Source organism: Cimex lectularius, unplaced genomic scaffold, assembly GCF_000648675.2.
Source record: "Cimex lectularius strain Harlan isolate CLEC.00 unplaced genomic scaffold, Clec_2.1 scaffold94, whole genome shotgun sequence".
Taxonomy (NCBI): Eukaryota; Metazoa; Arthropoda; class Insecta; order Hemiptera; family Cimicidae; genus Cimex; species Cimex lectularius.
Window position 1 is genome coordinate 1,060,482 of NW_019392668.1, and position 22,661 is coordinate 1,083,142.

The window sequence follows — 22,661 nt, forward strand, 5'->3', positions numbered from 1 at the left end:
GGTTCGAATCCAGCGGCCCCATTCGAACCAGACATACTTACAAGTGGACTCTTTTTCAAAAACACCGGCTCCCCGAGGGTTGATATATAAAAAAATATACAAAACAATACCATATACAAAACAATAATGACAATAATATATTTTTAAATATGAATTATATAATTAGAGGTGGAAATTAATTATTTAATTAGAGGTGGAAAGGTCAGGGTTTGTCATTTGCGACTGCAAAGTGCAAACCATAGACTCAGAGTCATTAAAGCTTCTTTGAAAAGGGGCTAAAAAGATGAAGAATCCGAGAATATGTCAAACTACCTTAAGGGCATTCCAGGCTTGGAAATAAAGAAAGGTCAATTCCACGATAGATCTTTTAGTTGGCAGTGGTGAAGAAGGAGGAAAAAAGTCTACGCATTGTACAGGCATTAGGTACAGGTACCATTGGGTGTTGTGGACAAAGGATTAAAACATTTTACAATACTTTTTTTTTCTTCAAATTATTATCAGTTGAAATTTCAAGGCTGTGCCGAAATTTGAATCCAGAGCCGCTAGCAAATACTAGACAGGCACCATAACCACTCAACCACTGTGGTGCCTATTATTTTTTTTTGCAATGGTGCCTTGGTATGGAAGTGTTAGGTACATTTTTGGTGTGGGGGTCGGTCTAGGAATTATCAGATCTCTGACAATGATAGATTCTTTCTATGAAATTAATTTATCTATTAGGCGGTTGTCGTATCCACTGTTTTTAGCGATGGACTTGATGTTTATCAAAACTTCTTGTTTATCATGAGCAGAGTCTGTAAAGTTTATTTATAATGAAACTCACGTAAAAATAATACAAACTCACGTTTCACAACAATATTACACTAGAAGAATAGCACCACACTTTACGTGAATATGAAATACTTGGTTCCAAGTTTATATTTACATCCGTATTGTATTTTTTTCCAATAAACATATGTTTTGTAATTCACCCAGGCCACACCATGAAGATGGCCCGAATAAAGGTCGAAACATCGGCAAAAAAAAATGAAAAAAGGTGTTTTCTAAACTATCTATTCTTGACCGCTCCTCACGAATCCAACAAAATATTTTACAGTTTTATTAGGGATATTTAAGCGTTAATAATGAATCCTGATTGGAAAAATAAGATGAAGTGTAATAGGACTGAGTGGAAAATTTATCAATGATATAAAAAATAATATTTGTCTGGACTGCTTTTCATTTTTCTCCTCACCCAGAGTTGAACCAGCTACAAAAATAATTTTTTTTAATCATACATGCAACAATTTTCTTGGTAAAATCACAATGACAAGAAAACAAACGTCAAACTGGATGGAAAACTAAGCAGTGACTACAAACGCATAGTTCAACTAATCGTTTAGTTTACGATTAGGAAATCCTATTCCCAGACATCGGTTCCTTCATTCCTTAACAAATTAAGATCGAGAAGAGGAAAATTGACAGTAAAACTGAGCGTGGGGCAGTTAAAAAATTTGGCTGAACGAACAGAAATTCGTTAGTTGATAATTGTTCGCTGTGAGTGTGCTGAAGTTACACTCCTCCATCAACTTTCTAGACGCAACGTGTGTTCTGTGATGTTGATATCGTTGATTCGTCGTATTCGCTCTATTCAGGTTTTATTTTATTTTGTGGCTGAACAGACTGTTGGAAAGTGAGTTAACAAGAAAAAAGGAAATACAAAAAGTTACAATATGAAAATGGATTGAAGATAATTTAAATTTATCGATTGAAATTAGAAAACGTTTGTTGGACGTTCCATTCATCGCGTTTTTCGTCTGTACTTTTGAGTGTCATAGGCTTTCTGTGTTGTGAATCACCTCGTTGACTTGAGTACTTCTTATCGTCAGGTCCCGTGATTTTCCCTGAAGGAACTTTTCTCGGGCTTGGAAATGGGCAAGAAGCACAAGAAGGAATCGAGGAAAAGGAGGCACAGGAGCCGCTCCAGGTCTCTCGAGAAGGACTACGATAAGGATAAGGACAAGGATAAGAGGAGACACCACAAAAGGCACCACAAAGACAAAAAAAGGGAGAAGAGTTGTAAAAGGGATTCTTCATCCAATTCTGAAGGTGAGTGTCACGAGAAGTTTGCTTATTTAATTGGTCAAAAGCAGCAAAAAAACAAAGAAAAAGTTCTGATGTCGCTCTGAACTAGTAATATTGCCTGCAGTTTTGTCCGTTTTTCAGACTCCCCGTGATTCGGGCTGGGAGACAATGTGGAGGCGCCCAAGGTAGGAAAGTTTCTTATAAAATTAATTGTAAATTGGCCCATTACGTTAACACTATAAAACGTTAGGTTCAAAGTAGTGCTATTCAGTTTTGACTCACTTGGTGGCAATCTGCTGGTTTGATCGCCAATTTGACCATTGGCGCTGATCCTCCATCGCTGATGAGCAATGTTCACCGCAAGAAGACAAACTGGGCCAACATTTCAGAGCCAAACTTTCATTGGAATCTATATTATTTTATTTGATTAAGGTTGAAATAGTTGTTTAATTTTTTGGAGATGGTCGTTCGGGCTATAAAACCCATCTTCAGTCTTCCATGTATAGAATTTCGAGATATGACAACCAGCAATCAATACAGTTCATGTCAAAGTTATACATAACTATGGGCTGATGCAACAACAGTGTGGACAATGGAAAATCCCATATACACGGAAAATGTCAGCCTTATTAAATTTGAGTAGGGGCAGGTTGCCCTTTAGAAGAACTGCATGGCCGAAAGGATGCCTAAAGAAAGAATTTAAAAAAAAAAGCCACAGGAACGTTAAAAGATCCTATCTTCAATCCCCAGAGTATATTAAAAAAGAATAAACCTTGAGTTTCTAAATTAGGTTTGTTTGCACCAAATATCGCGAATTATAATTGTTCATTTTGTTTCCTAAATGCTGCTAATCTAAAATTTATCCTAGCCCTGCTCCCTCCCACAGTCCTTCCTGTTGCTGCCTATCCTGTTCACTTCCATATCGCTTTTATACAGTCCACTAATTAATCAGCCTCCAACAGTTATTTTCCTTCAGTTTTTCTCTTTAAAAAAAAAGACTTATTTTACATTTTGATGATTATTGCGTCCAAAATAATGCACATGTGTCGCCTCCTGCATCCTTAACGTGTCACATCATCCAGGGTTCAGTCGGAGCCCTGAATGTAATTAAAAGACTAAGAATCTATTTTACTTTTGGCCACGGTTGTTACAGCTTTTACTATTAAACTGTTCACCACCTCGGTTGTTGAGAAAATAAGGAAACTGTTGACAGTACTTTATATTATTTTTATTGTGACCAACCAGCGCTCACAAGGTTTATTAAATGCACAATCTTAAGTATTTATTAATCCTAGAATATCAAAGTTGAAATACATCCAATTGGTCAGTTTTAGCGATTAGCCGGGGGTTAAGTTAGTATTACAGATTAGTAAATAGGTTTTTCAGTTAAATTTTTTTGGCCTTACAAGGTAACTTGCTCCAACTCAAGTTTAATTAGGCTTTTCCATGTATTTGAGATTTTCTGTTGTCCACACTGTTGTGGCATCGGCCCATAGTTTATGCATAACTGTGACATGAACCATTGATTGCTGATAAACATATCTAGAAATTCTTTGCTTAGAATGCGAAGATGGTCTTTATAGCCCAAAACATCCATCTCTAAATCAATTAAACTGCCATGGAATACCTGGTTTCTTTCAACCATAATATTCTATCCTACCGTGGTCTCAACTATGAATGTCATTTTATATTCTAATAATTAATTACAGTGGAGTTTTGCTAGTGCTAACTAATCGGGTCTAAAACTGTCCGTATTAGAAGAAATTTGGATTAGCTGAAAAACTGTATTGAAAAAGTAGCTGTAATACAGTTAAAACTGGTTTGTTAAGGAATATGTTTACAGATACATAAGCTGGACGTTTTAAAAATAGCTGAGTGAGGGTGAAAGTTTGTCATCACTTAGCATTTTAACCCATCAGACGTAATTTGGCTTCTCCTTATCTACATAATTTTATTATTTTTAGTTAAAACCTAACTTGCAGTGAAGCTGAAACACTCCTGACAGATCAAAATGATTCGAAAAGACCAAATTACAGGTCCATCAACCCGCTCTCCGAAATAAATCACGATTTGAGGGTGAAAGTTGTGATGTTCTGGTCTGATATGTTCGGGGGACCTTTTGCACTGATCGACCTCTCCCCAAATTTAAAAAAAAAAGTCTTAGGGAAATTAAAGTGAAATAAAGGCAAAGATGAATCCAATCTGAAAAAATTTATTTGAAAGAAAATATACACCCCAAACCCATCACCTTTGAAATCTACAAGCTAGCCCAAAACCATCACCAAAATTCAACTAGAAACCAAAAAAAAAAAAAAAAATCTGCTACACAAAAATTAAATATTATTCAAAACCAATTAAGTTAAAAGTAAAAGATCACACACATGTGAAAATTATCTATTTGAACTTAAGAAAATGGTTAGGAGCTCTTCACTATTAGCCAATGTCTCACGAACACTTAAAGGCCCTCAGGGTCTCCCCCGTTGCTCACGCGAAAAGAAGTCCAACCTGGGCTTTGGTGTCAATCCCTAATCTGCGTCACTCCTGGGGTAACAAAGTGCAATCAAATTAAGAGTTGAGTTTAAAGTGGGCAAGTCCATAATAATAGAAAAGCAACACCTTTTAAATTTATGTGAAAAAGAGAAAAGTGTATATTTTGTGAACTGACAAATTTCTTCACCTGTTTTGATTAGCAGGACTTCACTACTTGTGCTTATTCAGGGGGAAGAAAAAAAATTGACATCCAATCTGATCTGATGACTCATTTTTTAGAACCCTCTGTTTATCACTATTATAAATTAGAAAAAATGCAGTATAATGAAATTTTGCAGTTGATGAAATTATGACAATGTAGAATGAAATGGTAACATTTTGTTATTGGGCTGAAAAAGTCTTTTGATATTTTACAAAAGCTTATTGACATCCTGCCTTGATTATGGGTGTACCACATAGCTCAATCACTGCGAACGAACTTCAAATGCTGAACTTAGTGCAGAACACCAGATGCACAGGTGCTTTTAAATCCAACTCCACTTGTAGCGTTTACATTGATGCTGGTGAAATCCCTCTAAACTTCTCATGACTTTTTGGACGTAAAAGTTATTACTGAAAAGCATATCACCAGTGCCATATCCTCTTAACAACCTTCTACCTTTAATGAACCATTCTCAGAATAGTCCAAATCAAACTACAGGATCTACATCGTGCTAACTGAGCATCGTTCCTCCTACGAGACTTTCACATTTTGAAACCACCGTCCAAAAACATTCTTTCTCTCTCCCTGGGATTTCCCCAAACCCATAATGCACCAGTTGCTGACCAAAAATTACTATTATGTTAAACTTCTACTTCTACATATTTACAAACATGAATTTTTAAAGTTAAGAGTGCTCTTCCTAGAGCCACTTTTGTCTACACAGATGGCTCTAGAGGAAATAATGTAGTAAGAGCTGCTTGTATCAGCAGTAAAAAAAAGGTATCAATTTTCCCTCAATACTACCTGCATCAAATTTAGCACTGAACTGCCCACAGTCAAAAAAGCTCTGAATATCACCAAAGTTGATTATATTTTCTATCTGACTCCTAATCAATACCCAGCCTACATAAGCCTTTGTACCAATGCACCAAAAGAGGACACATTCCTCTGTCTCTTCGTTTTGTCAATATCTGTACAGTCTTGTTTCTACCAATCTGAGTCTATAAATATGCCTCCGGATTCTGCAGTGTCCAGTTAGTAGTCTAACTGGTCTAGTCCTAATATCTCACCTAGTTCTTCTGTTAGTTTCTGTGATGGACTACATCCCCATTGAACGGAGGACTTACTTTTAATCCATTGTCTCTGATGAATCCATATTTTGGAAGTTTGGTATGCATAAAAGGTTCAGGACCTTGAATGTCATTGAACTTGCCTTGGCCAGTTTTTCAGCCTCTTCTTTCCCCTCAGCCCTGATACTTAGACAAGGGTAATTTTGTGGTTTTCCAAAAAGTTAGACAGGGCCCTAATGCAGTCCCGAACTACTGGACTTTACTACTGATGCAGTTGCAAGCCAGTGCGCTGGCTGTCCAAGTTGATGGCATTCTTCTGTTAGCGATACTTCGTCTTTGAATCTCCTTGTGATGGATCATACACAACGAGCACTCAACTTGTCAGGTGGTGTTAACGGGTGGATTTATCTATTAACCCTCCAAAGCCATAATGATTCCATTTACAAGGAAGAGGACAACAGGAAGCCTAAAAACTACAAGTATAAACGGGACCCCAATTCCATTTTCCAAGGATGCCAAATATATAGGAATCACACTAGATCAGCAACTCACATGGAATCAACATTTAACTAAAACCAACCAGAGAGCCAAAATTGTATGGGGAGGTACGGAAGGATTAAACCCCAAAATGACCCTATGGCTATATACCTGCATCTTAAGACCAATGCTGACAGGGCTAGTGGTGTGGTGGACCAAGACTTTGCAGGCCAACGCAATCAGGATATTAAGTGGCAAAGACAAGCTTGTCTCAGTGTCACTGGAGTCATGAGCACAGCGCCAACTGTGGCCCTGGAGGTGTTGTTAAACCTCCCACCACTTCATATTTTAATCCAAGGAAATGCCTGAGCAGCAGCCCACAGGCTCATAAATAGACAACCATCTGCAAAGGTAGGCCTTGTAAATAAACAATGGAAATTAAGGGAGGGGATACAGGCTGATGCCATATTAGGCATGCCAATCGAAGCCATTTCTCCAAAATATAATTTTACTAAAAAGTACAAGGAACTGATACAAGAATGGGAAGAATGGGCCAAAGGAATACCGCTAAAGGCAAAATCCTACTGGTACACTGACATCTCCAAAACCTACAAGGACATGGGGGCTAGAATCTTTGGGATGAATCAAAAGACCGAACCGTTGGTAAACCTAGGTAATTATGCTACAGTTTTCCAGTCCGAAATAATAGCGATTGAACAATGCACTAGAGGAATAAAAAGCTAGGAATACATTCCCGGAAGATAGCCATTTTCTCTGACAGGCAGACCCTGGTGGAAGTCAGTGACACTTATGACCTGACCCTGGCATAGGTCCCTGGGTTTACAGGGCATAGAGAGAACGAAAAGTTGATATGTTGGCCAAAGAGGGAGCCAACATGGACTCTCTTGACCTGAACCCTACTGTGGCTTAGGACACAAAAGAGGATATATCCAAAAATGAGTCCAAAACCTGGTGGAACAGCCCAGGCAGAGACCCGAGAGAAGGACCTCCACAAGCCTATAAAAGGAATTACTGGATAGCAACTGCAACAGAACCTAGAATTCTGGTTGGTCTCCTGACATGGAACTGCTACTAAAGAAAGCACATACACCAATTGGGAATACCGATGGAACTGTGCAGATACTGCCAGGAAGAGGAGGGAAGGCAGAACACATTTTATGTTTTTGTGAAGGTCTGAAGGTGGGTGCAGATTGTTGCAACTAGAACAGGAAAAGCCACAAGCAATATCTTACACTAAGGAGCCGCTGGCAAGGCTATGAAGGTTGATTAACAACCTGAACTTGGCCAGTTATAAAAAAAAAAAAAAAAAACGAGAGCACAAGTCAAGGTGCAGAAGGCCTTGTGGCCGCCTCTTTTACCCCTATCCCCTATCCCTTCTTGGCACAATGTTCAACAGCACCAGTCTCTTCTTGAAAGACAGTGACTTATTTCCCAAGGCTTATATGAATGAGTAAAAACAAGCTACAGTTTAATTGTGTTGTGCTACAAAATTTGCTGTAAAAGTTGTCGCCTAAATGAACCAAACTTATTACTTCTAGAAAAAAGTATTCCATTTCTGTTGAACAAAATCTAAACATTATTTATTAAGGCGAAAAACAGAAAATACTTACACATATCTGCTGTGAACCACAGCCAAAACATCAATTAACACATTCATTAATAATATCTAGGATTATATTTTGCAAATCAACTGTATTACTGTTGTCCTATGAATTTTAGTTATGTAAATATCGTATCTGAACCATCATTGTTCTAATCCACTTCAAATCAGTCAAACATTTGATATAAAGAACTTATATTAAAAAACAAGAAATATAATTATTTGATAGAAATTTTTTGCTTTTGACTTTCAGATTGTCAAGTTAACATAGATTGTGTTTTAAATTCCGGGGAAAGTATGTTAATTATTTTCAGAACAAATTGCCTTTGCTATGTTTATGCTGGCTTGGTTGTTTTTTGATTTTTAAATTAAGCTTTAAATTCATAAAAAGTTTAATATTAGTCTCTTCCTTAATGTTCTTTAATAAAGGAAAATTGCAATAGTTTTTTGCAGAAATTTAAGGATTTTATTTTTTTAAATATTTATTTTTGAAACTTGAAGGAAACAATACAGTAACAATAGAAAAATAATCCAGTTATGTTGCATGCATGGTACACTTTTCTTTATAGATGTCTGTATTCCATAGTCAATGACAAATAATTAACACAGTTAATTTGTATAAACGTGTAATGTTTATTGTTCTTAAAAATGTTTTCACTGATAGAATATTTTGTTTGTTTTTTCTGTTCCAACAGATGATGTTATCTTTGTACCTTTGAAGGTCTCAAAACCGGACACTAAGTCATCATCACCTGAGAACGTGAAGGCAAAGGACGTACCGTCTTCCCACCAGCCGACTGCTCCTGTCGTATCTAACAGTTCATCTGGTGACAATGTACTTTCGGTTGCTGAGACCAATGCCCTCAGGGCGAAGCTTGGTCTCAAACCACTCTCTACGCCCGATTCATCTTCCACAGGCAAATCGACTGACAAAAGTGAAGAATTTGTACATAAACCGGCTGGTACGTTTCCCATTTTGTGGTTTTTACAATTACTTGTAATTAATCGATGACTTTTTGTACAGAAAATATTATGGACAAAAAAATGACAGAGAAATTGAGGAGTAAAATCGCCGAGAGGAAAGCCAAAAGAGAAATAGAGAAAAAATTATTGGCCATGAAATCATTAGGAGACGATGGTAGCGAAGACGAATCAGCAACTGCTTGGGTTAACAAAAATAAAATTCTTTTAGAAGCAAGAATGAAAGCTGAATTAAAGGTAGAAATTCATCATTTAGTTTGTTTTGATACACCATACAATTTTGGTAATTTTTGTTTCAGGCGAAAGAGTTGGACGAAATGGATCAAGAATTTGGAATCGGTGAATTAGTAGAGGAAGAAATTAAGAAGGAAAAATCTGCAGCTTACACAGCAGCTCATCTTAAAGGGCTCAAAGTCGAACATGATATCGTACGTTAATACATTTACTAATTTGTTGTAGAGCGTAAATTGTAAAAATATTACTTTTTCAGGAGACATTCCAAGAGGGCAAAGCTATAATCTTGACTCTAAAAGATCAAGACATACTAGACGAAAATACAGATGCACTTGTCAATGTAAATATGTTGGATGACGAACGTTATAAAAAGGTAATACAAACAAAATTTACACAATATAAATTATCTAGAGGGACAATTGTGCAAGGAAGCTGTGGTTATGTCAACACAATTATTTTTTTAATTATAAATTTAAAATTTTTCTTTTCACAAGAAGTTAACATTTGTCCTTCAATTTACCTTCCGAAATTTACTCTCTCGCATCTCAACCTTTGATTACAATATTTGCCAATCATTATTTCATTGGCAGAATACATTTATCATAAAACTAACCACAACTTTACATAATTTTCAGAATCTTTTCAACAAAAAACAAAAGCCGTTTGGTTACAATGGTGTCGATACGGGTGAACTGGATATGGATGAGCCTAAAGGAGTTCTTACTAAGTACGATGAAGAAATTGAGGGTGCTAAACCAATTAAGCCCGCATTCACAATTGGTAAGCACTAAAGAGAACTTGTGTAATAAATCTGTATATATAATAAATAATATCTAAATATATATTATATTTAGATATCATACGATATATTGTAAATATATAATATCTAAATATCCATATATTTGTTGGGTTCTCATTTTAATTTATTGAAACCAGGTGAAGAAAATTTGGAAGCCAAGAAATTAATGGTGAAGAGGCAGCTTAAAGAAAAAGCGAACATGAGATTAGAATCCCTCGTCCTTCCTGAGCCCAAGATAGCCAACGAGTATTTCTCTAGGGATGAAATGATTAAAATAAAAAAACCTAAAAAGAAGGTATTTGTTTTTGTTCAGTGTAGATAGAGCTAGAGCCTGATCTACCTGTAGATGTACATGAATGTTTTTCCTCTTGTAGAAAAAGATACGAAAGTTAACCGCTGACGATTTGCTAAGAGAGAAACCTATTCCAACGACGCAAGAAGATCTTGGAAAAAGAAAAGTCGAGGAAAAGGAAGATGTTTACACTGGCCCCCAGGAATTCATGGAGGTAGATGAACCAATCATCAAAATCAAGGAAGAAGAAGAAGATCCCTACTTAAAACGGGCTGTCAAGAAGGCAATGAAGCTCAAGTCTCTTCCCGTGGAAAAATTAAACACAAAATTACCAGTAATTTCAATTTTTTTTATTGTTGCATTTATTTATTATGTTATAATTTAATTTTTTTTTTAAACAGAAAATAGAAGAAGTAATCATGGAAGTGAAAGAAGAGCCAGTTGATACACTGGGATCGACAATTATTTTAAATTCGACTGCTGAGTTTTGTAGAACTCTTGGAGATATTCCAACTTACGGTATGGCTGGTAATAGGGATGAAGAACCAGATATCCTACTTGTAAGTACTTAAGCAAGTTTCTTTTTTTTAGAATTGTTATTAATCCCCCAATTTATTTATACTCATGATTTTAGGATTTTGAACGAGAGAAGGAAAAGAAAGTAAAACAAAAAAAGAAACCGGATGTTGTCGAAGACAAAGGAGGCTGGAACGATGTTGAAATGAGTAAATTTTGTTTGTTATAATTTTAATTAATAGTATCTTTGGAATTGTACTTACACATTGGTTTTTAGATGAGAAAGTTGTGGAAGTCAAGCCTGTTGAAGCGCCCATACTTGACGCTGAACCAGATTTGGGAGCGGGTGTTGCTGGAGCGCTCAGATTAGCCGTTTCAAAGGGTTACCTTGAAAAAGACATGGCCAACCGGCCCTCGGCATCACGATTTTCACATCTAGCAGCTCAGAATTATTCAATTGACGATAAAGCACATTCAGTGTAAGTCACACAAAATTGTTTATTTTTTTGCTTTGTTAATTATAATTTTTGTCTTCAGCGAGGACGAGAAACTAGGAAGGAGGGAGAGGTATCTGGGTCCGACTTTAGATTTCAAGGAGAAAGACGGTTACAAGCCGAATATTAAACTTGAATATATCGATGATGAAGGACATCTATTATCAGCTAAAGAAGCTTTTAGGTAAAATTAAATTTAAATTGATTAAGACAATGCTTCCTTTTACAAATTAAGGGAACATAGTGCCTCCCTAGCAGTCCTGGGTTTTAATCCATACACAGCCCATGGTTTTTTAATTGATAGCATGAAAGAAGTATTGTGAAGTGGTTTGACCTCTTATCCATGACACCCAATGGGTAGATAGACATTAAGCCCTCCTGTATGACAGGAATTACTTTACTTACTTTTGTACATACAGTATGCCTTGTAATAACACATTTAATTTTTGACAGATATCTTTCTCACAAGTTCCACGGAAAGGGGCCTGGTAAGAATAAAGTCGAAAAGAGGATGAAGAAAAATGAGCAAGAAGGGGTAATTATTATTTTAAATTTAATATATTAGTAGAATTTTTCCCCTGTTGTTTATTTATTTTTTTTTTTTTAAGCTTATGAAACAGATGAGTTCTACTGACACACCGTTAGGAACACTACAGATGCTCCAGCATAAGCAGAAAGAAACGCAATCGGCTTTCGTCGTCTTAAGTGGAAACAAACACCAGCTCAATATGCCGTAAGAAAATTTTATTTTGAGTAAATTTTAAGACTGTCTTTAATAAAACAATTTTTTAGGACGACGATTGCCAAGACGAAAATGATGAAGTGAATCAAGCATTACATCAAAGTAACGAATTTTTAAATAGAACTCATTTTTTGAAAGTAAACAATCTTATTGGTCAGGACCCTTGCAATCGATTTAAATATTAATTCACTTTTAATCAGAAATCTGTCAAACTAAGAACATCCAATTCTTACTATAAATAAACAACTTTTTTTGTAATAATTGTTTTATATCCTTTTTTAATCAAAAATGTTCAAACAATTCTGCCTTTAATTAAAAATTAAGGCTAACATTAGAAAAATATTTTTTTTACATCATTCTAACAAATACTAAACAATTACAAAAATAACTGTTCTAAACTTAGATGATTTAACTGAGGTGAACCATTTATTATTTAACAAAACTCCAAATAAATTAATCAGTCTCCATAATCTATGAGAGTTCAATCTGACTTGGATACCATTCTAGCAGCAGTGCCGTGAGCTGCAGAATGCACTCCAGATATGTTATTCCTCGATTTAGTTTCATATTCACTCGAATTTTGGAGTATTTCATCTGAAAAACAATTATATGACATTTAAAATGTAGAAAGAAAAAAAAAAATTAAATAAAAGAATTTATAGTTTGTTCAAAACATTCACAAAAAGTATTGATTTTGTCGCTAAAAGTCTTGATTTTGTAATAAATGTAAATTTTATTGATCGAAAAAAGATATCACAATTTCCATGTGTTATTAGTAAACAGTGTTTCTGACACTAGGGTGATTATGAAACTAATCTAGCCGCAGCTCCAGATGCCGCGTAATTAACACCTGAGTTAAGCGAAGTATTCGCAGTGTAATCGCCAGCGCCGGGTTCACCTGTTAACAAAGGTTAAATAAAACTGAGTAGAGTAAACACACCACAAAATAAAATAAATATTTGATCGCAATCTATACTGTATTAAAGTGTGTTCTTAAATAAACTGGACTTGATTATTTTTAGCTAATTACGTTTTGTTATATGTATGATAGTTCTTTACCAAAATTACTCAAGTTTTTACACAAAGAAATTTTTTTAAACTTGATATTTGCAAAATTTATTTAACTTATAAAACTATTAAAACTTGAACTAATTTTTCTATTGAATCTGTCAAATGTGATCCTTAACTTTCCTACCATTTGAAGGCATTAGTTAGATACACTAATTCTTAAAATTGTACTTAGATATAATTTCTTTGCCTACACTTTTATAATTTGCAATACTTTTTATTTCCCAGGAAAATAAAAAATTGCCAAGTTACTCATAGGAACTGGCAAACAGATATAATGTATACTTATAGCTACATCCGAGCGAGGTTAAAAAATTTTATTACTTCATTTTAGTTGTTAGGATCTAATGACTGGATACACAATGAATCCATTTAATTTATCCATTACAATAAAAAATACTCCATTTGGTTTTATATCAAATTGGGTCAAAAACATGGTGGAGAGTCGTCATTAGGGTGTAATCTGCCATGCAAGTGGTTCAGGGTTCGAATCCTGGCACAGCTCGTGTAATTTTATTTAAGAATAATTTGAAAAAAAAAAAAAATATTGTGAAGGAATTTGACCCCTCGTTCCACCCAAGGGTAGGTTAGACATTAAACCAAAAAGGATTTATTTATACTAGATGTTACTGACAGAATGCCCATATATAAATTTCCTATCTACACTAAAGTTTTAGTAGTTTAAATTTGCCTATTAAATTTTTTAAAACTATATACCTTGAATTAACTAAAGCTATTTGGAAATGATCAGGATTTTGAGGATTGGCAGCAAATAATTGATTTGAATGCTAACATTTTATTTTACTAAGAGTACATTTCAGTGCCAGGTTTTATTTACAAACAATATTTACATCTGACATGCCCATTTTCTATTTTAACCTTCAACTAATGTACTATTAGCTTCATTCATTAAATTATATTTTTCAAAAATAAAAGTAACGAAAGCTAAAAATTTAATTAATTCAAAAAAGTGTAAAAATTTTAAACAAATTCAGACTGAAACGAACAAGAATCTGGCATGTCCGTTTCATCAAATAATATTTTCAAACTGACTCTACTAAATCAACCGTATATTATTTCTTACTCTTAAGCTTGTCACTCATATCATCGAAATTAGGATCGCTGATGTTCAACATCAGGTTGGCGCCGCTCAAGAAGACTTTGTTTTGGGAATTGGCAATCTAAAATCACACAAACACAAAACAAAAATATTAAACAAAATTGAACGTTTTATGTAGAAGTAGGCGGATACAATACTAACAGTCCTAGAAATGCTCTGGGCTGCCCTAATTTTCCTCAGTTTTAAGTAGCCGGGGTTCCTTCCAACTGCCTCTCCCAAGTAAAACACAATTAAGGAAAATATGTGCTTAATCATTTTAATATGAACCAGCATGTAACTCTTCGTAATCATCTTTTCATAGATATACTCATACACTTTTCTAATATTACATAATCTTTTATTTACAATAAAATATGAACTGCAATACTTTCAAACGTGCTCACAACAATAAATTGAACTTTCTTTATTGAACTTTTTCGCGACATTCAAAATAAATAAAATGATGTAGTTACATCAAAACATATATANTATTTATTTATATTTATATATAATTGGAGGTGACTGAAAAGTTAACTTCCAAATATAAATGTATTTTATTTTTAATCCAAAGCATTAGCTCCTTTGTTTTCTATAACATACTATTCTAGTAGCATAAATATCTCCTGCTTGTAAATGAATGATAACCTTTCTGTGGCATAGGAATCCACACTATTAACGAATATCTCAGACAGAAGGACAAAAAGAAAATGAAGGAACAATGGACAAAGACAATCCAAGAATCTTCTAAACAATTTTGGTAGGAAAGAAATCACAGAATGTGTCAAAGGAAGCAGGAACAGACTGCAAATCCTAACAGGACACTGCATATTAAATGGACACTTAAAGAAAATTGGAACAATCCAAGATGGCACGTGCAGATTCTGCAAGGAGGCAGAACAGACACCAACACATTTATTTACAAACTGCAGAGAAAATGTTTTAGGATGTATAATGTGACCATAGAAGAGCTTCAACCACTGAAGTTCCTTGATGAAATAGGACTCACCGATGTGCTTTAGGCAGAGAACGGGGGCTACAATAGCTCTTAAAGGGCATTATAGATGTAATATTACATCCCGAATATTACATCTATATCTACAAATGAATGATAACTTTTTCTTGACTAGAATAAATCTATATGATTGAACTAGTGCATATTAGCCTGGGAGACAATATATTATTCATTTTTTTTTTTTTTTTTTTGGGGGGGGGGGTATCATGGAAAAACGGGCCGGGAGTGACAATGGGAATCGAACCCATGACCTAGCGGGGTCTGCCAGTCGAGAGTCCCCCCCTACATTTTAAGTGTTACGGAGTAGAACAGATAAAGATATAACGGAGCAAGGTCTAGAGAGTACATCTAGTTTGAATAAAAATTTAAGTGTCTGGTTCTTTTGTCTTCAACTGTACTCGATGCGATCCGACAAAAATCTGGACAGTGGGGATCGCAGAGCGTAGAGTAGGGTAGGGTACAATCTAATGGAAAAATGGACTTTGGATTTGCATCGAGTGTGATCCTGGCTTAACTTGGCTATTTTACTCTGAGTGAGTGCAGATGTTTGAGACCAGACATTGTCAGGGTGAAACATGATGCGTCTATAATCAGGGTTGGACATTTTTACTTCAATGCTAACCCAAGACTAGGTGGGCAAAGAGGACTTTGTGGTAAGTTCCTAATAAATTATTCCTTGAATATCCTACCAGACAACAGGACTTTACAATGAGGTAATTCTGCTCTTGACTACAATGGCAGCGTTTTTTTCTTCTTGCAAATGTTCCTTCATTTAATATATTTTGTATAAAGGAGCCACTTTCACCCCAGCGATCAAATAGGGAATAAACTCTTCCTTGTTCCTGAGGGATAATTTATGGTGAACCCAAGAATCGAGTTTCACAATGTAATCCAGAGATCAGATTTTTCCTTCTATTGTTGTGTGATCTATCTGAAATCTCTTGAGAGCTCTAGTAGAGTTAATTTGTCATCACTTACCATGTTATTAATTAGTCATAGCTCTTAAGCTTGTTAGGTGGTGATACGAAAACTCAAACCACACATTAAGTTACAACATGAGTAGTAGTATCACCATAAATTCCATACAAATTTTGGAAGGCATTCACCAAGCTTTGGTATCCCTTTCTTAACTACCTCTTTGAGTAGAGCTTTTCCCACCCTAAAGCTAACATGGTTAGCAGAATAATAGATCGCTTAGATCATGGACATTTTAAAAATGAAAAAAAATTTGCACTGCACACCCAATAAAATAGCTTGTGATACATGCCAGCAATACAATTATGTTTAAAAAAAGGATATCATCGAGGCAGCCTGTGCTTCACCCTCAGCCTGAAGAATTTTCTGTTGTCGTTCTTGTTTGGCGCGTTCCACAACAAAAACTGCTCTTTGGGCTTCTTGTTGGGCGACCTTAATTAAAATAATTATTAATTAAATATAATCAAACATTGTGTTATATCTTTTTTTTCCCCCAATTGACCTGTTTTGCTTCAACAGCTGCAGTGTATTCTTTGCCGAAACTGAGCTCCGTTATTGAAACATCATCCAATATTATGTTGAAATCTCTTGCCCTTTCGATCAATTCCCTCCTAATTAATAATGAAACCTAAAATGTAATGTAAAACAAACAAACAATAAATACCTTTAAAATAACAACAGTCTTTATAAAACTTGCTTGTTGTCGTTGTGTAATAAGTTGCGATGCGTTAAATTTGGCCACTACGGACTTGAGAACTTCATTACAGATTGATGGGAGGACTTTTTCATCATAGTCGAGACCCAGCTGACGGTACATAGTGGGCAGCTGGATGGAATCTGGTCTCGAAAGGACCCTGAGAGAAATATTGACCATCTGTAAATCCTTTGAACCAGTCGGTGATGATATTTTCCTAGGGCGAGACCTATAACAAAAAGTAATCAATCGTATAACAACAAAGCCAGTAGGCATTGTCATTAGTTTAAACATTTATTCAGATGGTTTTGTTAATGTCAATGATATAAAATTGTAACGGTTTTGAAAACTGCAATATTATCCCACTCATAGGATCAGCTGTAATCTACCTAGTAGAACTACAACCTAATTATTCCTTAGTTTCAATAAATTTTCTGCAAATTAAATAATTTTTATAAAAACCGATGAATTTTTGATCTCGTTTAATTTGGTTTACATTAAAATAACCATGTTGTAATTAATATAACGACAAAATTTCAAATACATAGTTTAAAATAAACTACAAAAAATATGAGCATCCGGTTCTGACGCTAATCGACGAAAATGGTCTAGTTTTATCAGCGGTAACCATGTAATAAATTGTTAGTTAAATTTTATTAACAAAACCATGTAATTTTTACAAACAAAACCATGAAATAAACTGTTAGTTAAATTTTATGAGCAAAACCGTGTAATAAATTTTATGAGCAAAATCATGAAATAAATTGTTAGTTAAATTTCATGTGCAAAACTGTAATAAATTTTATGAGTAAAACAATGTAATAAATTGTTAGTTAAATTCATTCTAACAATAAATCGTATTCTGGTGTTTTGATAAATTTTCTGCCAAACCATTAAAATTAATTTTTTAAAATAAAAACTAATGAATTTTTGATCTTGTTTAATTGGTTTATATTAAAATAAATATGTTGTAATTAATATCACAGCAATAATACATATAGTTTGAAATAAGTTCTTTTTTCTTCAACTGTACTGATGCTACTCAACAAAAATCTAGACAGTGGGGAACTTGGTCACATCACGTAGTGTAGAAATATACAATACATTTTTTTGGTGTAAAGGATAGTCATTTCTTAATTTTAAAAAACTACACAATTAGATAAAATAATACACGCAACACTTGTGAGCCTCCTCTGGAGATAAGGCAGTTAAAATTGGCTTTGAATTTCCTCACTAAACTCGTCAGCCAGGAGAGCCTAATTTTTAACAACATAGTACTCTCACAAAAAACAGAAATAGAAGAAGAATAGGTACCTGATCTTGAAGTATCGGTTTGTTTGAGGATAAGGAAGTATGTAATGGAAAAAAGCTATATCAAGGTTGCAAAAATAATAAAGGCTCATAGCCGAACCAAGAACATTTGGCATAACTTTTCTTGTTTTTAGTTTTTTATTCTCATGACAAAGTTGGCCTTTCATGGTGTGCAAATTTTTTTTTTCAATTTTGACTACTTAAACCTTACAAAACTCCACCAATTTTTTAAAATCACAGTTTCTATATTCACTGGAACTTACTTATCGTAAAAACTAAGGGAATGTATGTCCTCACTAAATTTCAACGTTTTGTGGGTACTCCACAGCATTATACCACTTAACTACAATTTTTTCTTCTAGTTTTTTCCCCTCTACCCGAGAGGGATGATGAAGGAGAAAGGATGCCGATGACACACCCCCAGAGACCAAACCTGCCAATCCCCCACTGTCTGGGAGCCCACTGTTTCTATATTATTTTTAAAAGAAATGTTAACTGATTTAAGAAATACATAAATTAAATAAAAAACAGTCATGCTGTTACTAGCCTACAGTGTTTCAAGACTTATTGGGACAAATATCCTGAGGTCACTATACAGATCATCCAATAGTTATTTCCTCTATTTTTCATGGACTGGGCATTCTAATATTAGAAGAAGCGAGATTTTATGGTCAGTTAGGGGATGTGCATATTCCAATTTTATGCATAACTCCTTCACATGCCATGTTAAGTTTTCATTCTGAAAATAAATAGAATTCCTTTTGCCAACCTCAGTTTTGTTTTAAACCTTGGAAATAAAGCTTGACTTGTCAGCTGTAGTCTTTATGCCATAGGTGGGACACAATTGGTTGAAAAAAAAATTTCCGTTTGTATTCATAGTTCATCTGATATAGTGGCTCCTTCATAAATGCATCTATAGTTTTGTCATGATAAATACATGCATGATCTTTAACCCAGCATATTATCACATTTTGTCCAGCGTGTTTTAGCTCAAAGATCTTTCTGTAAACAACCCTGATGATATAATTGCACTATTGTTAATTTGAAACTTGCTAATTCGAATTTATTGGACTCCTAAGCAGGTCACTTCGGTTAGAAAGATTCTGGGCATTTTGATACACTCGGTAATACGAAATATTTTTTGTAACAGGAGAAAAAGCATGCTATCATTAGAAATGGAGACATTTGCCATGTTTATAATTTGCATTTTTTTCTTTGTTATATTCCTCTAAATTTACCTTACAGCCTAAAGTTTCTTCAAATTTTCTTTATATGTTCTGCGATTCCATTTTGTCAATGTGCTCAGCACTGGTCACTTCAGAAAATCATTTAAACAAACGATGCCATGCCACATTGAAACAAAAGTCTGGTATTTAGTGACCGTTAATTAATGATTATTAGGAAATTGCGAGATGCGGTCTGGTGTGACGTAGGGTTAGAAAAACATTTTCTTTATTGTGCCAACGTTTCTATCTTTATTGTGATCATCTTCAGGGCCTGGGATTTATAAACACTGTTTAAATTTGTGTGGTGTTTAGTGACTGTTAGTTAATGATTATTTGGAGATCACGCCAGACCGCATCTCACGATCTTCAAATAATCATTGTTTAAATTATACAAATACATATAAGATGTGAAAATGAATTTATACAATGATGGACACAATATAGAAATTTTTGGTTTAATCAAAGTATTTGTAATCAAGTCTGTTTTTTCTATGTAGTCTGTTTTTTGCTGTGTGTCGTGTTAAGGGTGTTAGTGAGATTAATTTTTAATTAAGTTAATTTTTTTGTTTATATATGTTTGATTTTGAAGGAGTGGGGAAGGAAGTAGAGATAAAGGCATTTTTATATGAGGAGTCGGCTTCTTTGAGGTGAAAGGAGCCGACAATGGGGAAAAGTGGGTAATGATTTGTTGTTCGGGCCTGCTTAGCCTTTCAGGATGGGGATAATTAGGGAAAGGAGAGACAAATTATGGAATTTGAAGAATTAGGCTACGTAGAATTGTTTGATGTGTGGAGAGAAATGATTGTTTTATATGCTTTGTGTGTTATATGTATTAATATTGAATTTGATTAATGATATTAGCATAGCTGCAACTGAGTTTACATGTGTCTGTTCTGTAATTGATGCTGTGTTTATCTCTGTTGATGACCATTTCTAAAAAGTTATGTTTGTTTTTTTGTTCCGCGTTTTGATCAAACCTAAAATTTCTATCATTGTAAAAATCCATTTTCACAACTTACATGTATTTGTATAATTTAAACTATGTTTGTAAATCCCAAGCCCTGAAGATCCTCAATAAAGATCGAAACGGGACGATAAAGAAAAAAAAGTTCTAAAACCTACGTCACACCAGACTGCATCTCACGATCTCCTAATAATGTGTAACAATGTTCAATTTTACAGTTGATCTATTTCTGCTTTTTCATTATTTTTACGGTTTTACAGTTAAAATTAAATTATTCTTATACCTGATGTCGTAGATGATAGGATACTGAAACCAGGGGACTCGGAAATGTAGACCCTCTGGATAGACTTCCTTTTGAATCCCTCCAATCCGACTGAAAATTATGGCTCTGTGTCCTCCCTCAACTGTAAAGATTCAAAACGTACGTTTAGGCATATGATTTTTCTACACTCCTCCATCCTGGGTATTTTCATTTTAAAATTTTTATATTTTATGACATAAGCTCAAATCGTGTCGAGGTGAATGTTTATGTTTTTTTCCGCCAAAGATGAAAGACCCTTTTGGAGGAATGAGGATTAACGTTGGATGAATGGGTCTTTAGCTAGGACATACCTGTGTACATGGACTGGCTAACCCCATAGGCTGTGGCGCCGGCGAATGCTAGCAATTTGATGCCTAGTCCGAGCCCTTTGGGATTTTGGCTCAGGCGGCCGGCCAAGTCGTTCAGCTTGCTTTGTGCCATGCTTCAGCCACGAAAAAATTTGCGATTCTCTATCGAAAAAATAAGTGACCTAGTGTAAAAAACGTGATACGAAGTCTGAACGTCGGACGAGTACCGGCGACGGGATGACTAGATCTTCGGATTTCCACTGTAGTTTGTCCTCACCGGCGATACAGCGTTCCAGGCGCTACCCCTCGCCCAGTTACATTGGTGCAAATAACATGATTTTTGTGACAAAACTCCAAGAATTTTAATACGATTTTGAATTTTTTTCTTCTCTGTACTGTTATTATTCAGCTGACGTCGTCGCTGATATTCTTTTCCCACCCCAACGGAGTCGGTTTAAATCTCTAAATCGTACACATACAATACAGAATTATACCGAAAGCGTTAAATCTTAAGTTACTTTTGAACAGACGCTGCTCCAACAAAAACGAATTTTACTTTAAACTAAGCCTTAGGCCTCTTGGCTCTAGTCGACGTTCCTCTTTACTCAGGGTCTAACAGCCCATTCAGGTGATTGCAGTCTTTATCTGACTTTCCACGTGTCGGGTAGGACAATTTTGTCAAAACATTGTATCTGAAGATCTTTTTAAACCATCAAATCTGACGTTAATTCTATTCATCAGTTCTGACAATCATTCAAACCATAAGCCTAATTATCATATTGTTGCATCTGACAGTCTTTCTATTCATCAGGTCTGACAATCTTTTCATCCATCAGATCTGACAGTCTACTAAACTGTCAAATCTGGCAATCTTTGAAATCATTAGGTCTGACAATCTATCTTACCACCGGATCTGCCAGTCTCAGTTCATCAGGTCTGACAAACTTTTAAACTGTCATGACTGACAATTTATCTTTGGATCTGAGTCTTTCTATTCATCAGGCCTGACAATCTTTTCATCCATCAATTCTAACAGTCATTCTATTTATCAGGCCTAAGGAATCCTTCAAATGTCGGATATGACAAGTCTGCTAAACTGTCAAATCTTACAATCTTTCAAATTGTCAGATCTGACAATCTTAGTTCATCAGGTTTAACAATCGATCAAACATTGGATATGACAATCTTTCTTCATCATAATGTTTATATGCAATTTGAAAAGAGAATGATCTGTTGCCGTCAGGTATTCCTTTATGGAAAGAAGTGAAAAAATTACCCTTTGGTTTTACCTGTCGTTAGGCCAGTATATGGTGGGAAAACAACTGTAGAAAGCGCTGCTAAGTGGTATCCAAAGGAATAACTGAGGAGAACTGCGCCGACCCCTGGAGATTTTATTAAATCATCCCCAGGCAAGAAGCATGGCTTTATGAATATTTGCTTTTATAAAGATTTTATTTTGAATCATTTAGAACCGGGACTTGATGTTCACATTTTTGCAGACCTTTACAAGGCATTTGACAGTGGAAATAGGTGCATATTGATTACAGAGCTGTCCCGATGAGGTGTGCATGATCCCTTGCTTGGTTGGATTCATTCTTTGCCTACCAAGTCATTTTCAGTTAGATTTAATGGTTTCCTGTTTGAGGTAATTCAGATTGACTCTGGCATTCCCCAGAGATCTATCTTAAGTACAATTTTGTTCTTTATTTTTTTAATGACAT

The 22,661-nt window shown here is 35.0% G+C and overlaps 2 protein-coding genes across 2 annotated transcripts; one reads left to right on the forward strand and one right to left on the reverse strand.

The window, feature by feature from the left end:
• The first annotated feature begins 1,570 nt into the window (after positions 1–1,570).
• On the forward strand, positions 1,571–12,243 carry LOC106670238 (U4/U6.U5 tri-snRNP-associated protein 1). Its single transcript, XM_014400380.2, has 15 exons — positions 1,571–2,088; positions 8,620–8,886; positions 8,949–9,142; positions 9,205–9,333; positions 9,396–9,512; positions 9,775–9,919; positions 10,076–10,233; positions 10,313–10,564; positions 10,632–10,790; positions 10,865–10,955; positions 11,024–11,225; positions 11,284–11,424; positions 11,694–11,775; positions 11,849–11,973; positions 12,033–12,243. The coding sequence occupies exons 1-15, from the start codon at positions 1,911–1,913 to the stop codon at positions 12,064–12,066; spliced, it is 2,274 nt and encodes a 757-aa protein (XP_014255866.1). The 5' UTR covers positions 1,571–1,910; the 3' UTR covers positions 12,067–12,243.
• A 146-nt stretch (positions 12,244–12,389) lies between these two features.
• On the reverse strand, positions 12,390–21,346 carry LOC106670240 (prohibitin-2). The gene is made up of 10 exons (XM_014400384.2): positions 21,168–21,346; positions 20,944–21,102; positions 20,615–20,735; positions 16,834–17,059; positions 16,639–16,764; positions 16,461–16,568; positions 14,312–14,389; positions 14,135–14,231; positions 12,833–12,880; positions 12,390–12,576 (listed from the first exon to the last, which is right to left on the reverse strand). The coding sequence occupies exons 2-10, from the start codon at positions 21,071–21,073 to the stop codon at positions 12,464–12,466; spliced, it is 1,047 nt and encodes a 348-aa protein (XP_014255870.1). The 5' UTR covers positions 21,074–21,102; positions 21,168–21,346; the 3' UTR covers positions 12,390–12,463.
• Positions 21,347–22,661: the final 1,315 nt, after the last annotated feature.